The 24,234-nt window shown below is 38.6% G+C and overlaps 1 protein-coding gene and 1 non-coding gene across 2 annotated transcripts in view; both read left to right on the top strand.

Annotated features, from left to right (window-relative positions):
* RHOBTB3 (Rho related BTB domain containing 3) overlaps positions 1–24,234 on the top strand; it is a 54,731-nt gene that overhangs the window by 20,670 nt on the left and 9,827 nt on the right. Inside the window, exons 6-10 of the mRNA XM_072736748.1 lie at positions 1,153–1,518; positions 9,991–10,103; positions 13,179–13,299; positions 17,956–18,129; positions 20,465–20,631. Of these exons, the coding sequence (XP_072592849.1) occupies positions 1,153–1,518; positions 9,991–10,103; positions 13,179–13,299; positions 17,956–18,129; positions 20,465–20,631 (941 nt within the window). The remainder of the gene's footprint in view (positions 1–1,152; positions 1,519–9,990; positions 10,104–13,178; positions 13,300–17,955; positions 18,130–20,464; positions 20,632–24,234) is intronic.
* Positions 21,940–22,092, top strand: LOC112915654 (small nucleolar RNA SNORA62/SNORA6 family). The gene has a single exon (XR_003234135.1). It is a non-coding gene; the product is annotated as a small nucleolar RNA SNORA62/SNORA6 family (small nucleolar RNA).

The following is a 24,234-nucleotide window of genomic DNA, read 5'->3' as shown; positions in this document are numbered from 1 at the left end:
GGTGGTTCTTCGTGCCCTTCTGTTAGGTATCCCACTGAACATCGTTCTGGTGCTTACTTGTTCTAAGAATGGAACCGGGGCTCCCGGACGTGTGGCTTTCAGGTTGTTCTTAGCCATCCAGGGTCTGGGAGGCAGCAGAGGGAAGCAAGAGTGGGGTATAGGTCAGGAAAAGCCTAGCCACCAAAGTACCATGTTATTATCTATTTTAGAGACTGAAGGTTTGCTTTAGAGTAAAGAATTTTTCTTCCTAAAGAAGTTTGAATTCTACTGGTTTAGTAGATACATATCTTTGCAGCAACCCTTTACCGATAACCCTTTCCTCGGCTCAGCTTCGGATAAAAGCTAGACAGCAGATATTTTATCGTTAGGGTCTGTGATGAGGGCCTAGGGATGTTCTCAATTGCCTGAAGGCTAATCTCTCTTTGTTAGTGATCAAACTAGGAAATGGAAGGTTACATACTTTTTTTTTTTTTTTTGGAAATTAGGGAGTCTCGCCAGCACTCTACTTGAGGTGTGCCGAGGGGGAAATGCTGGTTCTCGTTTTACTAGGAGGAAAAAAATATTAATTTTAGAATCAAAATAAAATGGTCAAGATGGTTTCAAACAACGGAGTTTAAGACTCTGAGCCCTGGCTTTGGAAGGTTGCAGTTTTAACAATTTAATTTTGACAGTTTTTTCCCGCACCAGCATTTCCAAACCCAGGAGGAAGACGACTTCAAATGTGAGGTTGGATTCTTCAGAACTTGTTCAGTAATTTGAATTTTTTTATCAGGTGAAAGTAAGGACTGATAACCACCAACATACTGAAATTCAGTATTTGGAGAGAGATTTTATTTGGGGACATACAAATAGTGAAAAGCACTATTTTTATTGCTCTTAATGGGAATTAGTACAATTTTCATTTGTACTATAAAAAATACAGTATTTCTGTGACTGTTATCTCAGGATAACCAATTTATATGTGTTTACAATTAGATTGTTATACAAAATTGCTGTCTTTGGTAGGTCACAAATGGCCAAGTATTGGCAATTTCATATGGCTCAACTCAACAATATTAAGAAAATATTATTTTGTCATGCTTAAAAGAAACCTGAAATGATTGTGTAGACCTAAAGAATAACTTATCACTTTTATTTTGTTTTTTGAAACAGAAAAAATGCCTGTCTTAAAGGCTGAAGCATCGCATTATAACTCTGATTTAAATAACTTGCTGTTCTGCTGCCAGTGTGTGGATGTGGTATTTTACAACCCAGATTTAAAGGAAGTTGCTGAGGCCCACAAGATTGTTCTGTGTGCCGTAAGCCATGTTTTCATGCTACTTTTCAACGTGAAGAGTCCCGCTGACATTCAGGATTCCAGTATCATCCGGACAACCCAGGACCTCTTCAGTATAAACAGAGACACTGCATTTCCAGGTGCTAGCCAGGATTCTCCAGGCAACCCGCCCTTACGTGTCATTGTTAAAGACGCTCTCTTCTGTTCCTGTTTATCAGACATTCTGCGCTTCATTTATTCAGGTATCCTGTTAAATGGTTCTGGTACATTCTCTTAAGTTTTTGAAAGGAACCATGTCTCTGGTCCTCAGGAGTATTGGTTAGTGTCACATTTATCTTCTTTCTATCATCTGAGGTAAGGATTATGATCCTAACATGAAATAGTCTTTGTGGTATATATATATAAATTGTTCAAGCTTTCCATCTTCCTTGTAAGTTTATTTGCCTTGGTTTTACATCTACTTGTGAAAATAACTTCTTTTCCTCCTGAGCAGATATGTTAGTATTTTAAATATCCAAAATGTGAAAATATAAGAATTTATCGTCTAGTCTAACTCTAAAGAAACAAAATTTTCAAAGTGTGAATGAAAATAAGTATCTACATCTTTTAAAAATATTTATTTATTTTAGAGAGAGACAGCAAGAGAGAGAGAGAGGGTGTGCAGAAGCATGCACAAGAGAGAGCATGAGCGAAGGAAGGGGCAGAGGGAGAGAGGAAGCCAACTCCCCAATGAGCGAGGAGCCCAATGTGGGGCTTGGTCTCAGAACCCTGAGATTATGACCCTGAGATCATGACCTGAGCCAAAACCAAGAGTCAGATGCTTAACCGACTGAGTCACCTACATGCCTCAGTATCTGCATCTTAAAAGCTGGCTATTTATTCACTTTTCTGTTTTACTTTTAGATTTTGGATATAATTGAGAGAATTTAGCAAAGTACCTGCATGCAGTTTAGGAACTGGAAATAATACCTAAAGTTAGTTTAAGGCTGAGATCTGATCAACCTTGGCTGTTTTATTTTATTTAATTAGTTTGCTTATTTTGAAGATTTTATTTTTAGGTAATCTTGACCCCAAGCGTGGGGCTTGAACCCACAACCCCAAGATCAAGAGTCACACACTCTACCAACTGAGTCAACCAAGCACCCCAACTTTGACTAGTTTATATTTTACTTTTTTTTCTTACTGTCTGCTTATCTTTTTAAGATAGGGCTTATCAATTATTTTTCCTCTTGTCTTATTTATTTATTTATTTATTTATTTATTTATTTATTTATTTGAGATTTTATTTATTTATTCATGATAGACAGAGACAGAGAGAGGCAGAGACACAGGCAGAGGGAGAGGCAGGCTCCATGCAGGGAGCCCGATATGGGACTCGATCCCGGAACTCCAGGATCACGCCCTGGGCCAAAGGCAGGCACTGAACTGCTGAGCCACCCAGGGATCTCCTCTCTTGTCCTTTTAAATACTTGTACCTGCTATATTTTAAAAAATAGAAGTTTTATCTGAGTCATTTTTGCCAGTGCATTGAAGGTATCACATCCAAGTGTCCCATTTAAGAATGGAAAATAATTGATATAAAATGATTTTTAAAGAAAGCATCTAAATAGAAAATTTCTGAGACCTTTCTTTAATTTTTCACTTGGAATCATGTACTGATGAAATATTAAGTTAAGGTCACTCCTCTGGAATGTGGATGGAGAAACATTTATAATCTATTTTTAGACTTTAGAATGGGGGACAGATAAGTTTATAAAGGTTTGCAAATAAAGTGCTGTTTCATATTTGTAAGAAACTTTTGGGTAGTCTTCATTTGAAATAATTGATGTTAAAATAATATTTTTTTCATTTGGGCTTTTGTTACATAGTTTTATTATAAGTTAAAATAAAAATTAATGGTTTTAAAAAGTACAGTATGAAGTATGTTGATTTCATATTGCAGTATGAAGATTTAAGTGGATTTAAATATATATATATATGAGGGTGCCTGGCTGGCTCAGTCAGTAGCTAGAGCATACACCTCTTGATGTTGGGGTCTTGAGTTCAAGCCCCACATTGGGTGGAGAGATTACTTAAAGATAAGTTTAAAAAAAACCTCTCTGTATATACCTGTACCTATATAGGGGTAGAATGGTGGTGGTAGGTCTTAAACCCATTATTCAGTGAGTACTGGCTTAGAAGAGGCATAAATAACCACTCCTACAGAGCACACCAACACAGTGCCTTCAACATCGCAGGTTTTGTGTTGGTTGAATTAATGAGTAGACTCTAGTAGCTGTGAATCATTGCACGAATAAAACAGACTAGTGAAACACTTCATTTAGTACTACAGATTTCCATGTTTAAACTTTGAGTCTCACAGCTTAGAATCTAAGGCCAATTCTGAAAAACAAAAAATGTTTCTATTTTAAAAGTAAAAATGTCTTTAATGATGTTTAGAGAACTATGAAGTGTTTGACTTTTCAGTGAGGTTACTGTTGAAATTATGAGTTACTCAGCAAGTTTACTACAGTATCTATTGAATACCTTCAAAGGCACATGAACACTTTGAAGTCAGTTATATCCTCTTTAACAAGGTAGCAATAAAAGTTAGTTGTATCTCCAGTGACAGACCTGCTTGTCTATTTTGCAGAGAGTGATTTCTTTTTAAGTTGCAAAATTAATACATGTAGATGGAAGAAAAGGGGAAGGAAAACGAGTTCTTTCCTCAGCCCCCTTTTGGGAAACATGCATTAAGGAAAATGTAATCTTTAGTAACTGCTGTTTTCCAGGAACCACACAGTTTGCCATGGCTGGAGCATAGCGGGAGGTGAAGGCTTGCAGGCGACGAGGCTGGCAAGCTGACTGGAAGCTGTTCATAGAAGCTGTTCTAGAATTCTAAGCATGATCAGACTGGGCTTTGGCAAGCTCATCTCTGATGACAGTAGGAGGACAGAGTAGAGCAGGCAAGACAGGAGTTTAATAAGGAAGTGCCGTTACTCTGGAGATCAACCTCAGGAAGCCCATTATTCTGACAACAGGTGTAGGTGCTACCGCTTGTCTGTCATTTGGACCAGTGCTTTTCAAATTGATATGCATGCAAGTGAGCTAGGGATCTTGTTCATGTGCAGATTCTTTTTTTTTTTTTTTTTTTTTAAGATTTTATTTATTTACTAGAGAGAGAAGAGAGCATGAGCAGGGAGAGAGGCAAAGAGAAGAGGAAGCAGACTCCCCACTGACCAGGAAGCCCAACATGGGGCTCGATCCCAGGACCCTGGGATCATGACCTCAGCCGAAGGGAGGTCTGAGTTGAGGCAGACACTTAACCAACTGAGCCCCCCAGGCGCCCCTCAGGTGCAGATTCTGAGTCAGTAGGCCCACGGGTGGGGCATGAGGTTCTGCATTTAGCAGTCTCCCAGGTAATGCTGATGCTTTGGACTACATGCTCTGGGAAGAACTGGGTGCCAGGCACAGCCAAGGAAATAAGAGCCTGGCATTTAGTCTAGAGGCCCAGCAGAGGGACCCAGATATCAGTCTCAGGGCACAAAATCAGAATGGGGTCAGCTGCAAGACTGACTCATGGGAGTTCTTGGGAACTGGAACCCCTGCCTGCCTGAGTGTGGGGCAGGTGGGTGCTTTGTGAACAAGTGAAAACTAAATGAGCCTGGGAATAGCAGTTAGAGGCAGAGGTGCATCATTATGGTAAGGAAAGCTTGCTACGGCCCTTGACCACTTCAGAGCCCAGGCTTCCCAACCTGACACGGAGCTGTTGCATTTCTGCTCTGTTTGTTCTCTCCTTGTATGTCAAGACCCAGAGAAGAGGTGGTGTCAGGTAAGAGCTGGGCCACAGACCATTGACCTGAGGCTTCAGGGAGACCCCGATGCTTTGAGGAGCAGGGAAAATAAATGCTTTAGCAGGTACTTACTACTTATACTGTATTTATGGAGTATAACCTCAGACTCAAACAAAAGTGATGTTTAAATTATGTCTTTTTTTTAAATTATGTTTAAAAAGATACTAAAGTTGTATTTGTATGGTAAAGACAAGTTTAAAAATGGAGAAAATTTGTTAAGAAAAAAAATCACAATTCCTACTCTTCAGATGTCTAAACACGTATTATTTTGTTTTATCCTCTAGTCTTTGTGCATAGATTACCGTTTATTTAGGAAATATTTTTTTATCAGGGGCACCTGGATGGCTCAGTCCGTTAAGTCTCTGCCTTCGGCTCAGGTCATGATCTCAGGGTCATGGGATCGAGCCCCACATTGGGCTCCCAGCTCAGTGAGGAGTCTGCTTCCCCTTCTCTGTCTGCCCCTCCCCCTGCTTATGTTCTCTCTCTTGCATGCTCACTCTCGAATAAATAAAATCTTTAGGAAAAAAAATATTTTTTATCAAATCAAAGGAAAATTTTAAGCACACACACACACACACACACACATATATATATATATATATATTTTTTTTTTAGAGACTTTAATAAAGAGGCCAGGCTTATGAAATTTTTTGTTTTGCTTGTTTTTCTTGCTGCTGCTGTTGGTCATTTTAAAACTTTTGAACCGAGCACAAGTTTTAAGACCAGTTATGCAGTGGTTTCCTCATAGAAGCCCTGGCCTACCCACAAGTTATGTTAGGGGGGCAGTGAAGACAGGGGCTGTCTGTACTCATGTCTGTAGGGTTGGTAATGCCAAGGTGAACTCCATAACACAGCATGGCTTGCTCAGGAATATTTGCCCTGAGCAAACATGGACTGAAAAACCATCTTCAATCTATCACTTACTTTTTTTTTTAAACCAAATTACAAAGAATGTCTTAATTTCCTCTAAATAAGATACTTCTTTTTAATCTTCAGGAATTTGACATTTTCTATATATGTCACTATGGATGTTTGGGTCCTGTATTTAGGAAAGGTCAGTTAAATGGTCTGGTTAACATAAGGCTCCAGTGTATTCTCCTTTTCAGGTTTCTAAATAAATAGACACAGTAAAAGTATGTGATTTGTGTATGTTAATTTTCCATTAGATAACAGCTCACACTGTATACTATATAAGGGCCGAAAGACTATTACTCAGAGAGAAAGAGTGAGGCCAGCAGTTTGCGGGTCTTCATCTAGTCATCCTTTATTGGCATATGGTGTGACATTCTTGCAATACTTGATAGTCACTATGCTTGCAAATTCCTGACTCACACAATTTCAGATGGTTAGGAATTGAAATGTATGTAAGAGCCTCAGGAATTTTGCTTTGAGCTCTTCATACCACAGATGGCCCTTAGAATTTCACATCTTGTTGAAATGCCACCAGAGTAAATGAACATGTGGAAATGAGTTTTCATCTTCAGCTTGCCTAGTATCTTCCAACTCTTGAAATTATTCTGCGGTATGCTCTTTTCTGCACTGCCTAAAAATGCAGCTTGCATGCATGAGTATACCATGCTCCCTAAGAACCACAGTCAGTCAGTGCTCTGAGAAGTTAACTAAATAGAAAATCCCAGTCAGTTATGCAAGATGAGTGAGTTCTAGAGATCTGTACAACATCATGGCTATTGTTAACAATACTGTATTGTACACTTAAAATTCTGTCAAAAAGATCACATGTTAGAGGTTCTTTTTAAAGATTTACTTATTTTAGTGGGGGAGAGAGAGCTGGAGGAGGGGCAAATGGAGAGAGAGAATCCTCTAGCAGACTTCTTGCTAGCCATGGAGCCTGATGGGGGCTCAATCCCAAGTCCCCAAGATCATGACCTGAGCCAAAATCAAGTGTCAGACACTTAGCTGACTGAGCCATCTGTAGGCACCCCACGTGGTAAACTTTTTTACCACGATTTAAAAAAAGAAAAGAAAATCTTTAAGGATTATTGCTTAATTTGGACCAAAGCATGTCAAAGATGACTCCGTAGCATTTCTAATTATAAGAACAGCCCAATCCTTAGAGTGCCCTATGAACTTGTCTTACTTTCATTTTTAGTTACTGAATCTTTTTATGTCTATTCTCAGATAAATGAATGGCAGAGATAGAACTCCATGACATTTACCTGCTGTTAATTTAGGGATTTACCTGCTGTTAATCCCATGTATTTTGACTTAATTCTTGCTTTCTCTCAAATAATATTCTGAAAGGAGATACTGTGTAGGTATTTGTTAGTACAATTTATTTTTTTAGGAGATAATATCTGTTGTCTCCCTTAGCATGTGTGAGTGTAAACTATCAAAAATACCTACTGTTTGCCACATACTGCTGATCCTGGTTTTTGATCATGGGAGAAATGTCTGAAGAAGAACAGTGATCATTAGCACTCTGTGCACCTTAAAGTCATCTATGAGCCTTTTAAAATGATGTCTGGGGGATCTCTGGGTGGCGCAGCGGTTTGGCGCCTGCCTTTGACCCAGGGCGCGATCCTGGAGACCCAAGATTGAATCCCACGTCGGGCTTCCGGTGCATGGAGCCTGCTTCTCCCTCTGCCTATGTCTCTGCCTCTCTCTCTCTCCCTGTGTGACTATCATAAATAAATAAAAAATTTAAAAAAATTTTTAAAAAAAGACACAATCTTGTTAGAGATTTAAAAAAATTAAAATAAAATAAAATAAAATAATAAAATCAAATTAAATAAATAAAATAAAATAAAATAAAATAAAATAAAATGATGTCTGGGCTCCAGCCCCAGAAATTCTAGTTTAATTGGTCTGAGAATGATATCTCCTTGATGGTATTTTATGAAAGATCTTGGGTAAATGTAAGGCACAACTATAGCTGAGAATCACTGGCATACAGTAAATTCTTTTGATCTGGGTTCTGTTGGATTCTCAGGAGTTCTTTAACTTCTGACATTTTAATATAGACTGTAATGTTTATGTGCGTATGGGAAATTTTCTGGAGACACAGTGCAAAGAGTTTAGCAGATTGCAAAAGGAGTATGCGAATTTAAAGTTAAAAATCCTTAGTGCAGAAAAATGAAAACAAAAAACACGGACATTGGGATCCCTGGGTGGCGCAGCGGTTTGGCGCCTGCCTTTGGCCCAGGGCGCGATCCTGGAGACCCGGGATCGAATCCCACGTCAGGCTCCCGGTGCATGGAGCCTGCTTCTCCCTCTGCCTGTGTCTCTGCCTCTCTCTCTCTCTCTGTGTGACTATCATAAATAAATAAAAATTAAAAAAAAAAAAAAAAAACACGGACATTTCTAGATTGCAAACCTTTGGGAATTTGAGGAGGAAGGGGAGATGACAGTGAAGTCAGAAAAAGAGCATCAAAGGTAAGAAGAAGCAGTGGTGTGCTGGAGCTGGCTGGCACTGGCCTGTGAAAGCTGATTGTGTTTATCTCTTCCCAACTCTGCTCTGTAAGTTCATGTTGGTGGCATGAATTTGGCCATGGTGGGAATATTTGTCCCACAGAGGTTGCAAATAGCCTAGATCAGGGCTCTCTTTCCCTCTCCCACTCTCTAGAAAATATGCAGGTTAAGTAAGAAGTTTAAAGATACTCTAGAGTGCCAAGTGCTACAGGGCTCGACTGTAATGACACCTAAGAGCCACTGGACTATCACTTGACTCTTCAAAGTAGCTTTGAATCAGTTGGCTGAGTCTGGCTGCAATTGCCTAATCTCATTGGTTCAGTAAATCTTTATTATGTGCTCTCTCCACCCCTAATGTCCATGAAGACATCTGGCAAAGTTCTGGATACAGAAAAGGGGACATCAGAAGAAATAGATTGAGAGATCAAAAAGGATCATGAGTTACAGAGGTGAAATGACTTGCTGAAAGTCACACCAGTAATGAATGGCAGAGATAGAACTAGAGCCTGGGTCTTCCAATTATGCCCGCCCACCCTACCCCTTGGTTAATTATGTTTTTAGGAGCTAGGACTTCCTGTAAGCCATGAGATAGATAGGAGTCATCTCTTCACATATTGTCATCTGAACCATACTTTTGGAAACTTATCAGCATTAAGTACTGGGATTGATTCAGTGAGGAGAAGGCCACGGAGGAGCAGATAGGCTTTTTAGGAAGCTGCTGTAAGCCAAGTGAGAGAAGTGCTTAGAGAAAGGAGAACTTTTGTTGACCATCAAATAGTTTTATAAGACACAGAAGAGGGACTGACAGTGTGGGACAGATGTGAAATGAGCCTAGTAAGAGATAGTTTGGAAGTGGGTTGGGGTGAGGACAAGGGCAGGGAGGGACCAGAGGCAGTGATTTGCTCCAGTGCCATGGTCATGTAGCTCAGCAAGACATTATCTGCCTCCCTTCTTCAGGTTGGTTCTGTAGAGATGGCTATTGAACATCCTGATCTGACCCTGACAATGTGCAAGACCTTCTGAATGTATTTTGTCCCTACTGCTTCTTCCTCTACGTCATGGTAGTCACCGTCCTCCATGATTAGTATGATTTAATTCAGTTTGGAAAAAAAAACCACATCGACCTTCTTACTTAGAGCAACTAAATAGTTTGAGTGTAGGAAGGACTACTTGTGATGGCAACTAATATTCTGGCCATTGCTATCATTTTTAGGTGACCATCTCCTGTAAAGAGGTGGCAGCTGTCCAGGGGAGGCAGGCTTTAGGTTTTGAGAAATACATTAGGGGAAGGCAAACTGATTTTTTATAAAAATGTGAGAATTGTTTAAATGTTTTAGTGTAATTACAAGGATATGTAAAAAAATACTAAAAGAAGGAACAGTGATATCTAATGAGAAAGCTTCATTTGTATTTACTGTTTTAACATAAAAATCCAACATATATTGTTTGCAGGTGCTTTTCAGTGGGAAGAATTGGAAGACGATATCAGGAAGAAAGTGAAAGATTCTGGGGATGTTTCAAGTGTAATTGAGAAAGTTAAATGCATTTTAAAAACACCAGGAAAGGTAAATTACTTTATTGAAAATCAATTTACCTGGATGTTCTCTGAATTTTAACAAATATACTATGATAAATTAATAATACTGAGTCATGAGAAGAGTCAACAGGGTATAAATAGGTTTTTCCTGAGTCTGTTTTTGCCATTTAAATATTTTAAACACAAATATGTTCTCACTACTTCAGATTTTAATTCATCCTAAGAATTAAAATATGTGTGAGTTATTGTCTTTAAAATGTTGATTTGTGAATTCCATCTTCTGAAATATTCCCCTAGAGCTCCAAGAATATGCAATCTATGTCAAGAATGAAGGGCTGTTGAATTTGTCCAGCTCCAGTTAAGCTTTCTCACTTCTCAGAATTCAAGTCCCAGTAGTTTTCAGGAGCAAGGCAGTTTCTTTGTGTGCCCTTTTCAGGAATTCTGAGAAATGTTTAATCAGGTAGGCAGTTAAGGATTTGTTTCTCATCTTGTATAGGTTAAAAATTATAAATTAGGTCAAAGGTTATAAAATACAGACTTTGTGTACAGTCCTAAATGTGTACATGTTTAAACTGCAGTCACTTAGGCTGTACAATCTGTAAGGGCTTTAAAAATAAATGTGTTAATTTTAGAGACAACTACATAATACAATTTAGCCAGTGTATTCTTATTTCAGATTCTGTGATAAACAAATTGGCTACAATAGATTAAAAGGTAAGTTATGTGCAGTGCCTACCAGAATATAGGCTTCTATTAAATGTAAGAAAAATTATTATTTCTTCAGTTTTTTATACAGATGGCTTTGTCGATTCTACAACCTAAGTTAATGACATTTTAAATTAATATTTTTTAAGTTAAAGCTTTGAAATTGTACTAGCTTTTAATGAAGATTCCTGACTTATTTGTTAAAAAAAAATTAAAGTGATGTGGAATTAAAGGGAAAGGCTTTTCTTATAAGCAGGTATACAGAAACTTCCAGTTTTACAGGGGTATGGTAGGGTGGTAGCTCTCTTGCAATGTAATTCAACTAAGTAATGCATTTGTAGAAACGTGCACATAAACCTCCATTCTGTTTTTCAGAAGTTCTCTAGATTACTTGTTTATTGACTAGTGAAAAGGTATATACCATATATATCAGTGTTCTGTCCAAACTACTATCTTCCTTTTTTTCCTTCAAATTCAAGGCCTAGATGACAAAGGAATCTGTTTACACAGATTCATGATTGATCTATCCATACATAATATATGTCTACATAGTATTCATGATACACAGATTGATAAACTTTATATGAATGATGAGGACAAAAGTGTTCTAAACCTGAGCCTTTCCTTGAGTGTGATTTTAAACGGTCATTCCTTTGTGTACTGAGAAAAATAATGAATTCCTGTTGAGGAAGAGGAGGCTGGGGGCTATATGATTCTGTGATATTGAACTAAATTCCCTCTTTTATACAGAAGGAGAGATGAGTTCCGTGCTTTCTTCTTATGCTTCCCTAGGGTAAAGATCTCTCTCATTTACCGAGTACAACACAGAGACATAACCTTGAGTTAGGAATCAGGAAATATACATTTAAATTGTGAATTGGTGGGAAGCCCCGGTGGCTCAGCAGTTTAGCGCCGCCTGCAGCCTGGGGTGTGATCCTGGAGACCCAGGATGGAGTCTCACATCAGGCTTCCTGCATGGAGCCTGCTTCTTCCTCTTCCTATGTCTCTGACTCTCTCTCGCTCTCTCTGAATGGATGAATAGATAAATCTTAAAAATAAAATAAAATAAAATAAATTGTGAATTGGCCATGAATTAATTATTCCTGGCTTTGAGCAAGTCTCCTCAGGACTTTCTGTAAAATGAGGAATAAATGATGATTTCTAAAGCCCTTGCTGGTTCTCAAGTTCTGTGATGCTTTTTGATTTGCTCTGCTTTGTGTGTGGCATTCACCTGAATCCTCTCTACCAATTCCTTTGATATGTAGGTTATGTACGGAATCTGAGAATGTGTTTTATAGGACCAGGATTTGTATGATCCTTTTTTGCTTCTTTACCTTGCTCATAGAAATCATTCTGGAGTGTGTTTCTTTCCTCCTTGTGAGGAAGGAAAATAATTCTGTTTTCCTTTTACCAAATATTCTAACTTCCCACCATAGTGGATTAATCCAGAGTGGAGAGTAGGTGCCATTTTCTTATTGCTACAGTTGTATGCTGGATTATTTCTTAGGAATGAAGCTTTTCATATTCCCTGGATGGCCAAGCAGAGGTCAGAGTTCTGACCCTGGCAGAGGTCCTAATACTCAGCTTGGGAAGTGGGTGGAGGGTGAGGGAAGAGGGGTTGGCCCTCGAATTCTGGGGCTAGAACAAAGGAATGTCTGAAAGATTACTGGGAGGATAAATGAAGCACCAAATCCTGAGTGGGGTGGAGTGGGGGGCTGGAGACCACTCAGTCAGACAGAGGCACTATTACTGGAAGCCACCACCTAGAGCGAGCAGGTATGGGAGCGCAGGAAGGTGTAGTCATGGAAGAAGATCTCCAGAACTCCAGATTGGAGGTCCAGGCAACCTTTTAGAGATGCAGGAATCCCAGCTGTGGGTAGAAAGACATTTAGGATTATAAGATTGTACATTGAGATGGAGATGAATCCGTTCATCACTCTCAGATATTTTAATGTTGATCTAGTACGTAGTAAGACATGATGTGATGGAGGAAATACATATTTCTAAAAATTACAAAATAAATTTTTCTGTGTGTCCTTTTTTAGTTAGTGAACATATGAACAGGTTGTATATGTAAACCTGTTTTGCTAGGCATTCTATGAGGTTGACTGTTGTCTGTTTCCCAGCTAACAGGGACGTGCGTGAACTCAGGACCCCCATTTCTCTGAGTTTTCCCTTAGCCAGTTCACTCTGTGCTGAGAATGTTAAACAGTGCAGTGTTGCTCGTTCTCAGGTAGCACATGTAATTCTTGACAGCTATGATCAAAGGTGCCAAGGAGGTAATCAGTATTTCTTTAGACATTTAGTACAGTTTTCTAAATTCTCTAACCAACCTATGTATTTATTACTAGAGCGTATTTTACAACATTTCCTTTTGTATTTTTGTTTTCCCTTATAGATTAATTGTCTAAGGAATTGTAAAACTTACCAAGCCAGAAAACCCCTGTGGTTTTATAACACTTCCCTCAAGTTCTTCCTTAATAAACCAATGCTTGCTGATGTTGTCTTCGAAATACAAGGTACGGTTCAATTTTTACGAAGTTCAGTACTCATTTTTTACTTCTTATATTCTTACCTAACTTTCTATTTTAGCTTTGAATATTTTGGGTGGAGAAATGGCTATTCTCTAATGCAGGCTATAGATTAATACTGGCTGAATTTCAGCAAAATCTGGGGAAATGAAGTATTTTGTTAAAACAAGGAAAGAAATTTATATTTTCCTAGGTCTTTGGGGTTTTTTTTGTTTTGTTTTGTTTTGTTTTGTTTGCCCTTACCATATGCTTCATTAACTTTTAGAGACCAGTGTGCAATGGAGATCTGTAATTCCCTCATTGTATATTTTTGTCCCATGTATTTCTTTAAGATACTAGTTATTGAATCATCTGAAACAGCTCCCTTAACCTTATATTACCTGAAACTTATTTACTTCTCTTCCTTTTTATTTGAGCAAAAGGAACTAACCATGCGGTGAGGGTCATGCCTGGCTTACATTAGGCATGGGTAGATATTGCTACATTTATTCCTCGCAGCACTCTGAGAATTATCACCAAAGCAACTGAGAGCTGCTTTTTATCTCTGTAGGAAAGTAATGCTCCCTAATTTTAATAATGACAAGCTGTTGTAATGCCCATTATTGATTATTCACTTGGATAATTTTGCCACTTCAGTAGATTAAAAGCATAATCTTAAAAATGAATTGTTAGGTACTTTCCCCTATGCAAGAAGGTAGGAGTCGTTTTCAAATGTAATAAGTATTATCTAGAAGTAAGATATAATTCTAATTTTATGAGAGAAATGTATGGCAATTAACAGCCATTTGCTTTTTAAATTTTTCCTCGGAAAGATTCATTTTAACATCTGGCCACTTGCCAAGACAAACAGTGAATTGGAAACTTTCCCAGGTGCCTTCTGATAAGCTACAGTCAGCTCTGTTTGAAATGTGAGCAGGAGACACTGAGAATGGGACAATAAGAGTGACCTTGAAATAAATAAAACATTTTATGGGGGGAAAAAAGCTAGTAAGAGACTGTATTTGCTTATAAATTGCATAGGAGGCCTTCACACCAAACATCATATTAATGTAACCTACTGAAAAGCTTTTCAAAAGGAATATGCAACATAGGAAAATATATGTTAAGAGAAAAATAGTGATGTGGAGAATTCTTTCTCCTTATAATCTCTTGCTTTCTTTCACAATTCCACCTCCCGACACTGTTGCAGGTACCTCCCCGCACCCCGTAGCCATGCAGAGGCTGGCTGTGGGAGGGCTAGTTGTGGGCCTTTGCTGATGTTCTTTGAAGCCTCGCAGCTCAGAAACCAAGGCCTCCCGAGGTCGGGAGGTGGGACAAGCAGGCATTGGTGGAAGCAGGGTCTAGCACCAGCTTCTCCGCCATCTGTGGGAGGAGAAGGAAGCCTAGCTTCTGAAGAGTTTGAGGAGAGAGCTCTAGTGTGCAGAAAGGAACACTATTTCTCCTCTAGAGGCAGGTTGTGCCTACTGTTTGCAACTCTAGCTTCAGCCTTGGCTTTGCATTCCAACCGGCATGTGTCCTTAGGCTGGTCACTTAATGTGTTTTGCTTTATTAAATCTCATTTCCAGAGTGAAGAGGGTGAACCAGATAGCTTCTAAAAGGTCATTGTTAGTGTTAAGTTTGTTGAGGTGGTAGTGACCGGGACTATAAAGTCCTGGTTGGGATCTTGTGTGGGTACATAATTTCGTATTGCTGTGCCTGTGCTACTTTATTACATTTCTGATCCTTTTTTGTTTCCTTGCCTATAAAATGGGGATACTAATTTCTACCTGGAAGAGTGCTCATGAGAATTGAGATATGGTGCATATTAAGGTATATATAAAGGCCTAATGGTACATATTTTGAATCTCTCTCGAACTAGGCAAATTTCCTGTTTTCAGAGTAAAAATTCTAAAAATTTCATTTTTCAGACTTGGGAAGTAATGCAAAGAAGGTATGACAAATGTAGGATTTTATTTTCATGTATAATAAAAACAAAGGACTTTGATAATTTATGTTAAGTTTATTAGAAAACTTTGGAATTTCATTTTACTCTTTGGGCTTTGGAATTTCATTTTACTCTTAAGCACTTTTCCTTAAAAACAAAAGCTTCTAAAACTGTAACAGTAATTGAATACTACAAAGGAAAGATACTTTAGGCCTTGACATTTTCAAGGAATATATTTATCTTTTAACTAGAAAATTGATGCTCCCCCCCCCCCTTTAATGCTTCAGCCTTATTGTATTGCTGGTTCGTGTAAGAACCCTGGATTGTGTTCATTGGGCATTTGATACAGTGTTTATGTATTTATACAGTTTATATACTATGTTGATAATGTGACTATTCTGAGGTATTGCATTATAGCTTCATAATAGAACAGTTTACAGTATCAAACAGTAGGTGGAAAAGGTGAGAAACAGAAGTGATGATTTTCTGAACTGGAGGTATAATGGTTTTCCAAACCAAATTCAAAGCTTGAAATGGGCTTGACATGCTTTAAGGTACTGGGTATTTTCTTGCTAGTCTTGTAACTCTGTTTTAACTGCATTATTAATGGAAAGTTTCTGTTAAAATTCCAAGGTTACTTATCAAATTCCTTCCCCACCTACTCTCCATTTGGTATCTTTGGTCAATCTGAAATCCCTCTGCTTAACCCAAATGAAAGGCTGTCTAGTTTGTTAAGCCATGCTTCTCCTTTTCTTTTTTCCAATAGAGTCCTGCTTCAGATTTTCAAACCTTAGAATCACAAGCCCAATTTTATTACCTGTTTGGATTCTTTGTGAATTGCTGTGTACAAGGATAACCATTAAATCATGTTTAACCATGGAAACTGGTCATCCCCATCAGTGGACACTGTTCCATTGAGAGCAGGTGGCCTCATGGCAAAAGGGGAGGGAGGGGAAAGAGCCGAGAGGGGATGATGCCTGCTAGCAGGTGTGTGATGAGCTGGTAGCAATGTTCACTGTATGTAGCCTCTTTCCCTGCTCTTCTGAGAATGGCAGTTGTACCAATGATAGCTCTAAGCATTGAGCTCAGAACTGTCAATGTTGGGCATTGTTTGTGAATCCTAAGGGATTATTGGTTTTGGGGAAAGTCACTGGGCTTAGGTGAATCTATTCTTTTCTGAATCAGGAAATGTTTTGCTTGGATTTAAAGAAGCTGAAGAATCCAATTACTCTAAATTTTTTAAAAAAATTTTTAAAAGATGTGTTGATTTATTTGAGAGAGAGAGAGAGACAGAAAGATTTAAGCAGATCCTTTGCTGAGCACAGCGCCCGATGCAGGGCTCGATCTCCTGCCACTGAGCTCACCACCTGAGCTGAAACCGGGAGTCGGAGGCTTACCTGACTGTGCCACCCAGGTGCCCCTAATTGTAAAATATATGAGAATATTTTGCATAGCATGGAACATATGCCCCTGAGAGGTGTGAGATTTTAAGAGTGTGTAGGTGAAGACTTGAGCAGAACAGAGTGGTTTGGCTCCTAGAGTTACTTTTTGGAAGGCTTTGTCATTCCTATTGGTTCTGGCGTCTTCCACCAAACTAAAAGCTTGAGTGCTCCAAAGCAGGGTAGTTTTGTCCTTTTCATCTTTTTAATCTTTAATACTTAACATGGCGATTAGCACATGGTGGGTGCTTAGTAATGATGTGTCAAATTGATCTAGACTGAACTGAAGGTTCTGAAGGCTCGCTGTGGATTCATGGTTTCCTGAGGTGCTGAGAGTGATGAGAACTGCTTTTCCACCGAGTGCCATCTGGTGATGCCTCAGTGTGATGGCACCGTAGCTGGACAGCTTAGCAGGCTTTCACTAGAAGTCAGATTAGTTTAATGAGCTTCAGAGAAGGGTATGAGCTGAGGAGCCTTTAAAATGTAAAGTAGGTCTGGCTCTCCCAGAAGCTGCACTGTTCCCTGAGGAGGTAGTACACTAGAGGGACATGTGGGGACCAGGTCGTCCCTTCCAGATTTTCCATAATGTCTGAAATGCTCCCGTCGGCTCCACAAAAGAGCCTCTTGCCGTACTTGCTGTAGCAAACGGACTGCTTAGGCCAAGGGATGGTTCCCTTTCTACAGTTTCCTCTTTCTGATTGAGTGTGTCCAAGAAGGATACTAGCAGTGTTTTCTTAGGAGGCACATGGGTAAGAATGAATGATGATATTTCAAGCCAATTGGAAAAGATACATGTTTCATAATAAAAACAAGAAGCAAGGGGATCCCTGGGTGGTTCAGCGGTTTAGCACCTGCCTTTGACCCAGGGCATGATCCTGGGGTCCCGGGATCGAGTCCCACATCGGGCTCCCTGCGTGGAGCCTGCTTCTCCCTCTGCCTGTGTCTCTGCCTCTCTCTCTGTGTGTCTCTCATGAATAAATACATTTTTTAAATCTAAAAAAAAAAAAGCAAAATATATCATTTTGGTGTTTCCATCTTCAGAAAATGCAAACTAAGTAACAAATAATTGCCTCTTTTATAAATTGTTAATTTCAAAATCAACTTTTGAACTCTGTTTTTCAACTAAAAACTAAAGAGTTTTGGGTATCTCCCCAAACTTTGCTTTCTAACATCAGCTTAGCTGCCCCTAATGCGATACCACTCTAATTAAAAGGGAAATTGCTAGAATAACAACTCTGCAAGGTTATGTAACTTAGCTTTATTTCCTTTTGAACCGTGCAGGTACAACAGTGCCAGCCCACAGGGCCATCCTGGTGGCCCGTTGTGAAGTGATGGCAGCCATGTTTAATGGGAATTACATGGAAGCAAAGAGTGTTCTGATTCCAGTTTATGGTGTTTCCAAAGAGACTTTCTTGTCATTCTTAGAATACTTATACACAGACTCCTGTTGCCCAGGTGAGCAGTATAAATATTAAATAATATTTCACAATTTTTTGTTTCTTTGTAACTCATTTTGATAAATTGCTCTCTGTGAATTTTGTTTTGCTTAAGATTTATCAGAGCTGACATCATGGAATGTGCTAGTCAGGTAGAGGTGATTGGGTCAACAATGGACCAACAATCGACTTTCAGTCACTTCTACATCCCAGTCAGCCCCAACAGTGTGATGATTATGTGGACAGCCTAGAAATAGAGTTGCTTTGTGATACCCAGGGACTAATCCTACAGATTGGGAGAGAGAGCTTCTTGGAGCACCATCCCTTCCATAAAGAGAAGAGATTTGGGCAGCTGTTTTTATGGTTCTCGCTTGTGCTTGAGGTACTTTTAAGGACTTTGAAAATTCTGAGACCCCTTGGTCATCTCTGTGGCTCAGAGAATGTGGAGTTTTTAAAAGACTTTACTTGTTCTAAAGTCATACTTTCCTTAAGGTAACTTCTCGAAAGACTTTTCCTAAGATGTTTTAGGATGCCCAGTGGACTGCATGATTTATTTCCCTATTTACTGACTTAGGACTATCTTTGACTAAAAACTAGTCCTCTTTGGCAGCTATCGGTTGGAACAAATCTTGCAGGTTTTTTCTAGCTGGAGTCTCCTTGGAGAAATTGCAAAATCCTTTCAACAGCCCCAGAGCCTTGGGGTGCCAGCATGGAAGCACCATTAATTCATCCTCAGCCACTAGATGGCTCCCGCCACAAGCACAACTTGTTCTAGCCTTGGTGGTTTCCTTATTCAAGGAACCCAAGAGCTGAATTAGGGAACCTGGTCAGCTACTACAGCAAATATAAAAAGAAAACACATTTCAGACCATTTCTCTCTTCAGAGTTATTGCTTTCACTTTTAGATTAGGAAGATTTCCAACATTTGTTGTTAAAATCTCTTAAATTTTAAACAAGTCATGAGGACTCTAGTGAAAGGTTTTAGAAGTTAAAAAAAAAATCCTTTTTTTACTAAATTCTGTCTGGCAGCCAGCTGTAGAGTACTTGGAATCAGTTATAGCTGATACTGTCAGTATTATTATTTTTGCTTAATAAAACTGAAAGTATCGATTCTCATCAGAATGCATGTTCTTGTTTATTTTATCATAATACTGGCAAATTTGCATATTAAATGAAAATTTTGACCCAGATTTATTTTTTTTATTTTTTATTTAAAAAAATTTTTTTTGACCCAGATTTAAAATGATAAAATTTAGCTTCTCAGTCTTCTTCCCACTAGAGTAATTGAAGCTTCAAATTTTGAGTCTTCTCTTGCTAGTTAGAAAAATTACTCAGAGAAGCACTAATAACTATAGGACAAAACACTTTAAAACTTGGTAAAAGGTGTGAGGAGAAAATGAGTCAAAATGAATAATCAGAAAGTAGATCAGTACTACAATGTTTGCATTGGGAAATGGCAGAAAGAAAGGTAATCTTTTCATTGTGTTAAGTATTGATCATACAGTGTTCTTGGTTCCTAGATACAAAACACTGCAAATAATTTAGGAGAGATTAGAAAGAGAATTGCCTGGAAAATCATTTATAGGAAAGTTAAAAAAAAACAAAAACATAAACAACCTGAGCGATTCCAGGGGTTAAGGGAAGGGGAAAATGGGGAGTTATTGCTTAATGGGTACAGTTTCAGTTTGGGAAGAAGAAAAAAATTCTGGAGATGGATTATGGTGATGGTTGCACAACAATGTGAATGTACTTTAATGCCATTCAGCCGTACACTTTAAAATGGTTAATGATAAATTTTATGTTATGTTTATTTTACCACAATAAAAACAACAAACCAGGGACTAAAGCCAGGAGAAGAAAGATTGCAAGGATTTCGTTGAGCTAGCCGAAAGAATTACATAATAGGCTCGGAATTGATTATTAAGGGCAATTGTAGAATCACCTCTGAAGAACTAAAAAAACAACAAAAAGATTCTCTTTGGAATATGAAGACTTAAATAATTAATTCTTTTTAAAATAGCATAATAGGAAGTACCTATGGTAGAGGCTCAGTTAATGGAGTGTGTGACTCGATCTCGGAGTTATGAGTTCATACCACGCATTGGGTGTAGAGATCAGTTAAAAACCAAATCTTTAAAAATAAATAAGTAAGTAAGATGACATAATAGTGTAGAATGCAGACTCACTCCTTCAAGGCTTTTTCTGTGCATTCTGTTGCACATTGGATATACATTGTTGTGTAGCATGTTGTAGCATTGTTGTGTTGTTATTGGTTTGCTTTTTGTTGTTTTGTTTTAGGTCATAAAAGAAATGGCTTTATTGACCATTTTCTCTTATTTCCCTTCCTGCATCAGCTGGCATTTTCCAGGCTATGTGTCTTCTGATCTGTGCTGAGATGTATCAGGTGTCCCGACTGCAGCACATCTGTGAGCTCTTCATCATCACACAGCTGCAGAGCATGCCGAGCAGGGAGCTGGCATCCATGAACCTGGATATAGTTGACCTGCTCAAAAAAGCCAAGGTAATTGCCCCCATGTATCTGGTTGTTCGACTTTTGTTTTTTAGTCTTCTAAAAATTAAACTACTTTTTTAAAATTTCTGCTTGTTGAGAGATACATTAGTGTTTGTCTCAGTTTGGAAGTTTGGCCAAATGAGGTTAAAGTGCCCTCACAACAATTTCTGTGACTAGATAATTTCAAAGCATTGGATTTTTGAGTAGTTTTTTTCTAAGAAGGAAGGGTTTGCTGATAGGAAATTTTTCGACTGAATAGTGGCCTGTGTAAGAGTCATTTGAGTATGGTGCTTTATTGTGCCATATGGGCATTATAGGACATAGAACTTAGTTTGAATTTCCCCAGAGCAGTCACATCTTAGGGTTCATGAAAGAAAAATGACAGAATTGGTCATTCATACTGATAGAGATGGTTGGGCTAAACTCATTTATTTGTTCATTTATTCATTCTTTCACTTTCTGGACTTGTTTTGAAGTTCTCAGTTGTTTGTAGGAGGTATTGGTGGACTTCATAAATCCTTTCAAAATGCCTTTTGTTCATATCTCTCATGGTATCATGAATACATTCAGTAAAAATGTTTGTGTTGAGAATCACTATAGTGCACCATACTTTCTGGCTTCTTCTACGCTTAGGACATTTTTAAGAATTATATTGCTATACATTCTAGGAAACAGAGTTTACACAGTTAAGCGAATTGTGAGTAACTGCGGTTACAAAGACCCTGGAATATGAATCTGACAAAGGACTGGGCCCATCTATAGGTAAACTAGGTTTGTGATTTTGAAATCTGGAACCTGCTGCAGATGTTGTGCCACATAGAGATCTATTATCTCCTCATTCTCACTAAAGGCGAAGCAGGAAGTTTATCCAGATGCATTGTCCTACCCTTGGTTATTCTACTATTCCATCCCCTGCCCTATGACAGTTTTAGGGCTTGCAGCAGTCATGGAATATAAAGTTGTATATTGAACTTGCAGTAGGCTGAACCTTCTAGGTCTTTTTTATAGGAATATATTTGATCCATCATTGGTGACAGGACTTTGTAAAATATTATTGGCTATCCCTATCAATTTTGACATCCAGTATTAGAAAAATATGACAACTTTGACTGACCACCAAAAGCTTGCCTCCAGATTGAGATGAATACATTAAGCAACGTGTATTTCTGGGCATAGAAGGGAATTCATTTAAAGCATCTAGGTCTTCTCCTACTGTCTCCTTAACTGTTTTGGAGTTCATTTCTTTCATAATCAAGTCTTAAGACCTTGTATATTTAATTTTAAGGATTAAAAACAAATTTAAAAACCGAGTAACCTTCTGCACAGTGTTGGATCTTGGAGCTGAGGCCGCTGGCTGGCCGTTGAGCTCAAAAGTGTAGGTAGTGTGCAGACAAGGGCCATGTTTCCTGCTAACACCACAAGTGTCTCTGGGCCAATGAGTGGAGTGTAATAGTAATTTTTTTTTAAAGATTTTATTTATTTATTCTTGAGAGAGAGAAAGGCAGAGACATAGGCAGAGGGAGAAGCAGGCCCCATGCAAGGAGCCCGACATGGGACTCCATCCCAGGTCTCAGGGATTACGCCCTGGGCTGAAGGCGGCGCCAAACCGCTGAGCCACCCAGGCAGCCCTGTGATAGTAATTCTTGCTACAAGTAAAACAACTCCTCCTCCCCAAACTGAGTAAGCTTGATCTCTTTTTGTAATGTATTCACATTGAGCTTGGGATAAATAACTAACCTCTAGAGTTTAGAATTTCTTTTTCATTCTTCCTGGTATTCTTTACAACCTCAGTTCATTTTTGACATATCATTTTCCTACTGTTCTACCAAGTCTGGCTTACTTAAAAAAAAAAATGATCACAAGTTTCTCTTGCCTTGTCGTGTCCTTCTGGTTCACTCATAAGAGAGCTTCTTGGGTGGTTGCATTGACGCTTCAGCTTGCATGCTTGCACGTATGCACACGTTTCTTCACCAATGTCATTTATGATTGCGTTGTCAGCGGTTCTTCCTGACGCGTTTTCCCTGACTTGGTGGTTTCTGATTATGTAATTATCCTTATTTGTTTCTCTTGGTTTGTAAAGTTTAAGATACCAGCCCTTTTTGAATTTTACTTTTGTTTCTGAAAACTTGTCTGTTTTCTAGGAATAAGTCTCCATTTGCCAGTTTTCCTTTATTCTGTTCCTGGCAGTCCCTCATTTGACAGTTACACATCCAAGATAACAGGATCGTTTTCTTCCCCTGTTCTCTTTGAAGTTCCCAGTTTGAGGCTTTAGTTCACCAGTCACTTCATATTGTTGGTCAGAGTTTAGTTAACTTTTCTTGCACTGTTTCTCTGACTTCTGGGAGGTGAAAGCATCTTTCAGCAGAATTAGACTTTGCATAGCTTTCTGAATAATCAAAATTCCCAAACACTCCATTGTCATCTCTGCTAGTTCTGCACAGATTATCGGGAAAGCATCCTTCATACCTTTGATATAGTTGAGCAGTCTTACTTCTGCTTCCCTTCCCCCTAACGTCTCCCAATTCTTTACCATGACTCTACCTTCAAGTTCATCTGTTTCCATGAAGTTGAACTCTTAACATGTAAGACAAGCTTCTTTCCCTTAATCAGATTGATTCCTTGGAAATCAGGTAGACATCTCCTTATCTCTGCTCCCTTTTAAGCGTGGACTAGCACAACTTCAGTGATTCTTGTGAAGTCCTGTTAACCGGATTAAAGTTTTAATCTCAGTATTTTACTTCTAATCTGCATGTTAATGCTTGGTGCCTCAGGCCCCCACTTTTGTTTCTGATCTTTTCCTTGTGAGTTTCTGGGTATTTTCTCCACCATTATTCTTCTTCACAGAGCTATTAAATGTTATAGCATTTGGTATATAGTATTTTTGAAGCTTTTCTTTTTTATTCTGTTGTTTATTTCAGTTTAAACCTGGTTTGTCAGGGGCGCCTGGGTGGCAAGGTCAGTTAAACCTCAAGCTCTTGGATTCCTCTCAGGTTGTGAGATCCCTGAGTCAGGCTCTGTACTCAGTGGAGAGTCTGCTGGAGGTTCTCTCCCTCAGCCACTCACACTCGTGTGTGTGCACTTTCTCTCCCAAATAATTAAATTGTAAAAAAAGGGAAAAAAGAAAAAAAGAAACCTGCTTTCTCAGGTTTGGACATTTTCTTCCAAAAAAGTAGTTATTACAGTGAACTGGTTTCTGTCTCTTGCTAAGAGCCTACAATTATATCTTAAGTCTTGATCAAAAATAAAACTCTGCATTTTAACCATGTTTTTGTGGCCAGCTATTCATTTCTGTGAACTTCCTTCTCTTTCAAGTCACAGCCTTTAGGCAATGTTCTGAACTTTTGTTTGTAGGTTATCTGCTTTGGGTTAATCATCTGATAGTGCTGGTGGCCTCTGTTAAAATAGGTACACATTTTGGTTCTATCTCTATGAGATCACTCACATTTATCTGCTAAAAGTTAAGGTGAATAAAAATTGTTAAGATGCGATGTGGAATTTGGTGAACCATTCAATGTCTTGCAATTCAAAAATTCTGTTATTGTATAATTAAAATTAGGGGAACCTATGTATTCACATGTGAAAATATTCCCACATTATAACTTTTTAAAAGAG

The sequence above is a fragment of the Vulpes vulpes genome, chromosome 14 (assembly GCF_048418805.1).
Source record: "Vulpes vulpes isolate BD-2025 chromosome 14, VulVul3, whole genome shotgun sequence".
NCBI lineage: Eukaryota > Metazoa > Chordata > Mammalia > Carnivora > Canidae > Vulpes > Vulpes vulpes.
This window is presented reverse-complemented; position numbering and strand designations above follow the sequence as displayed.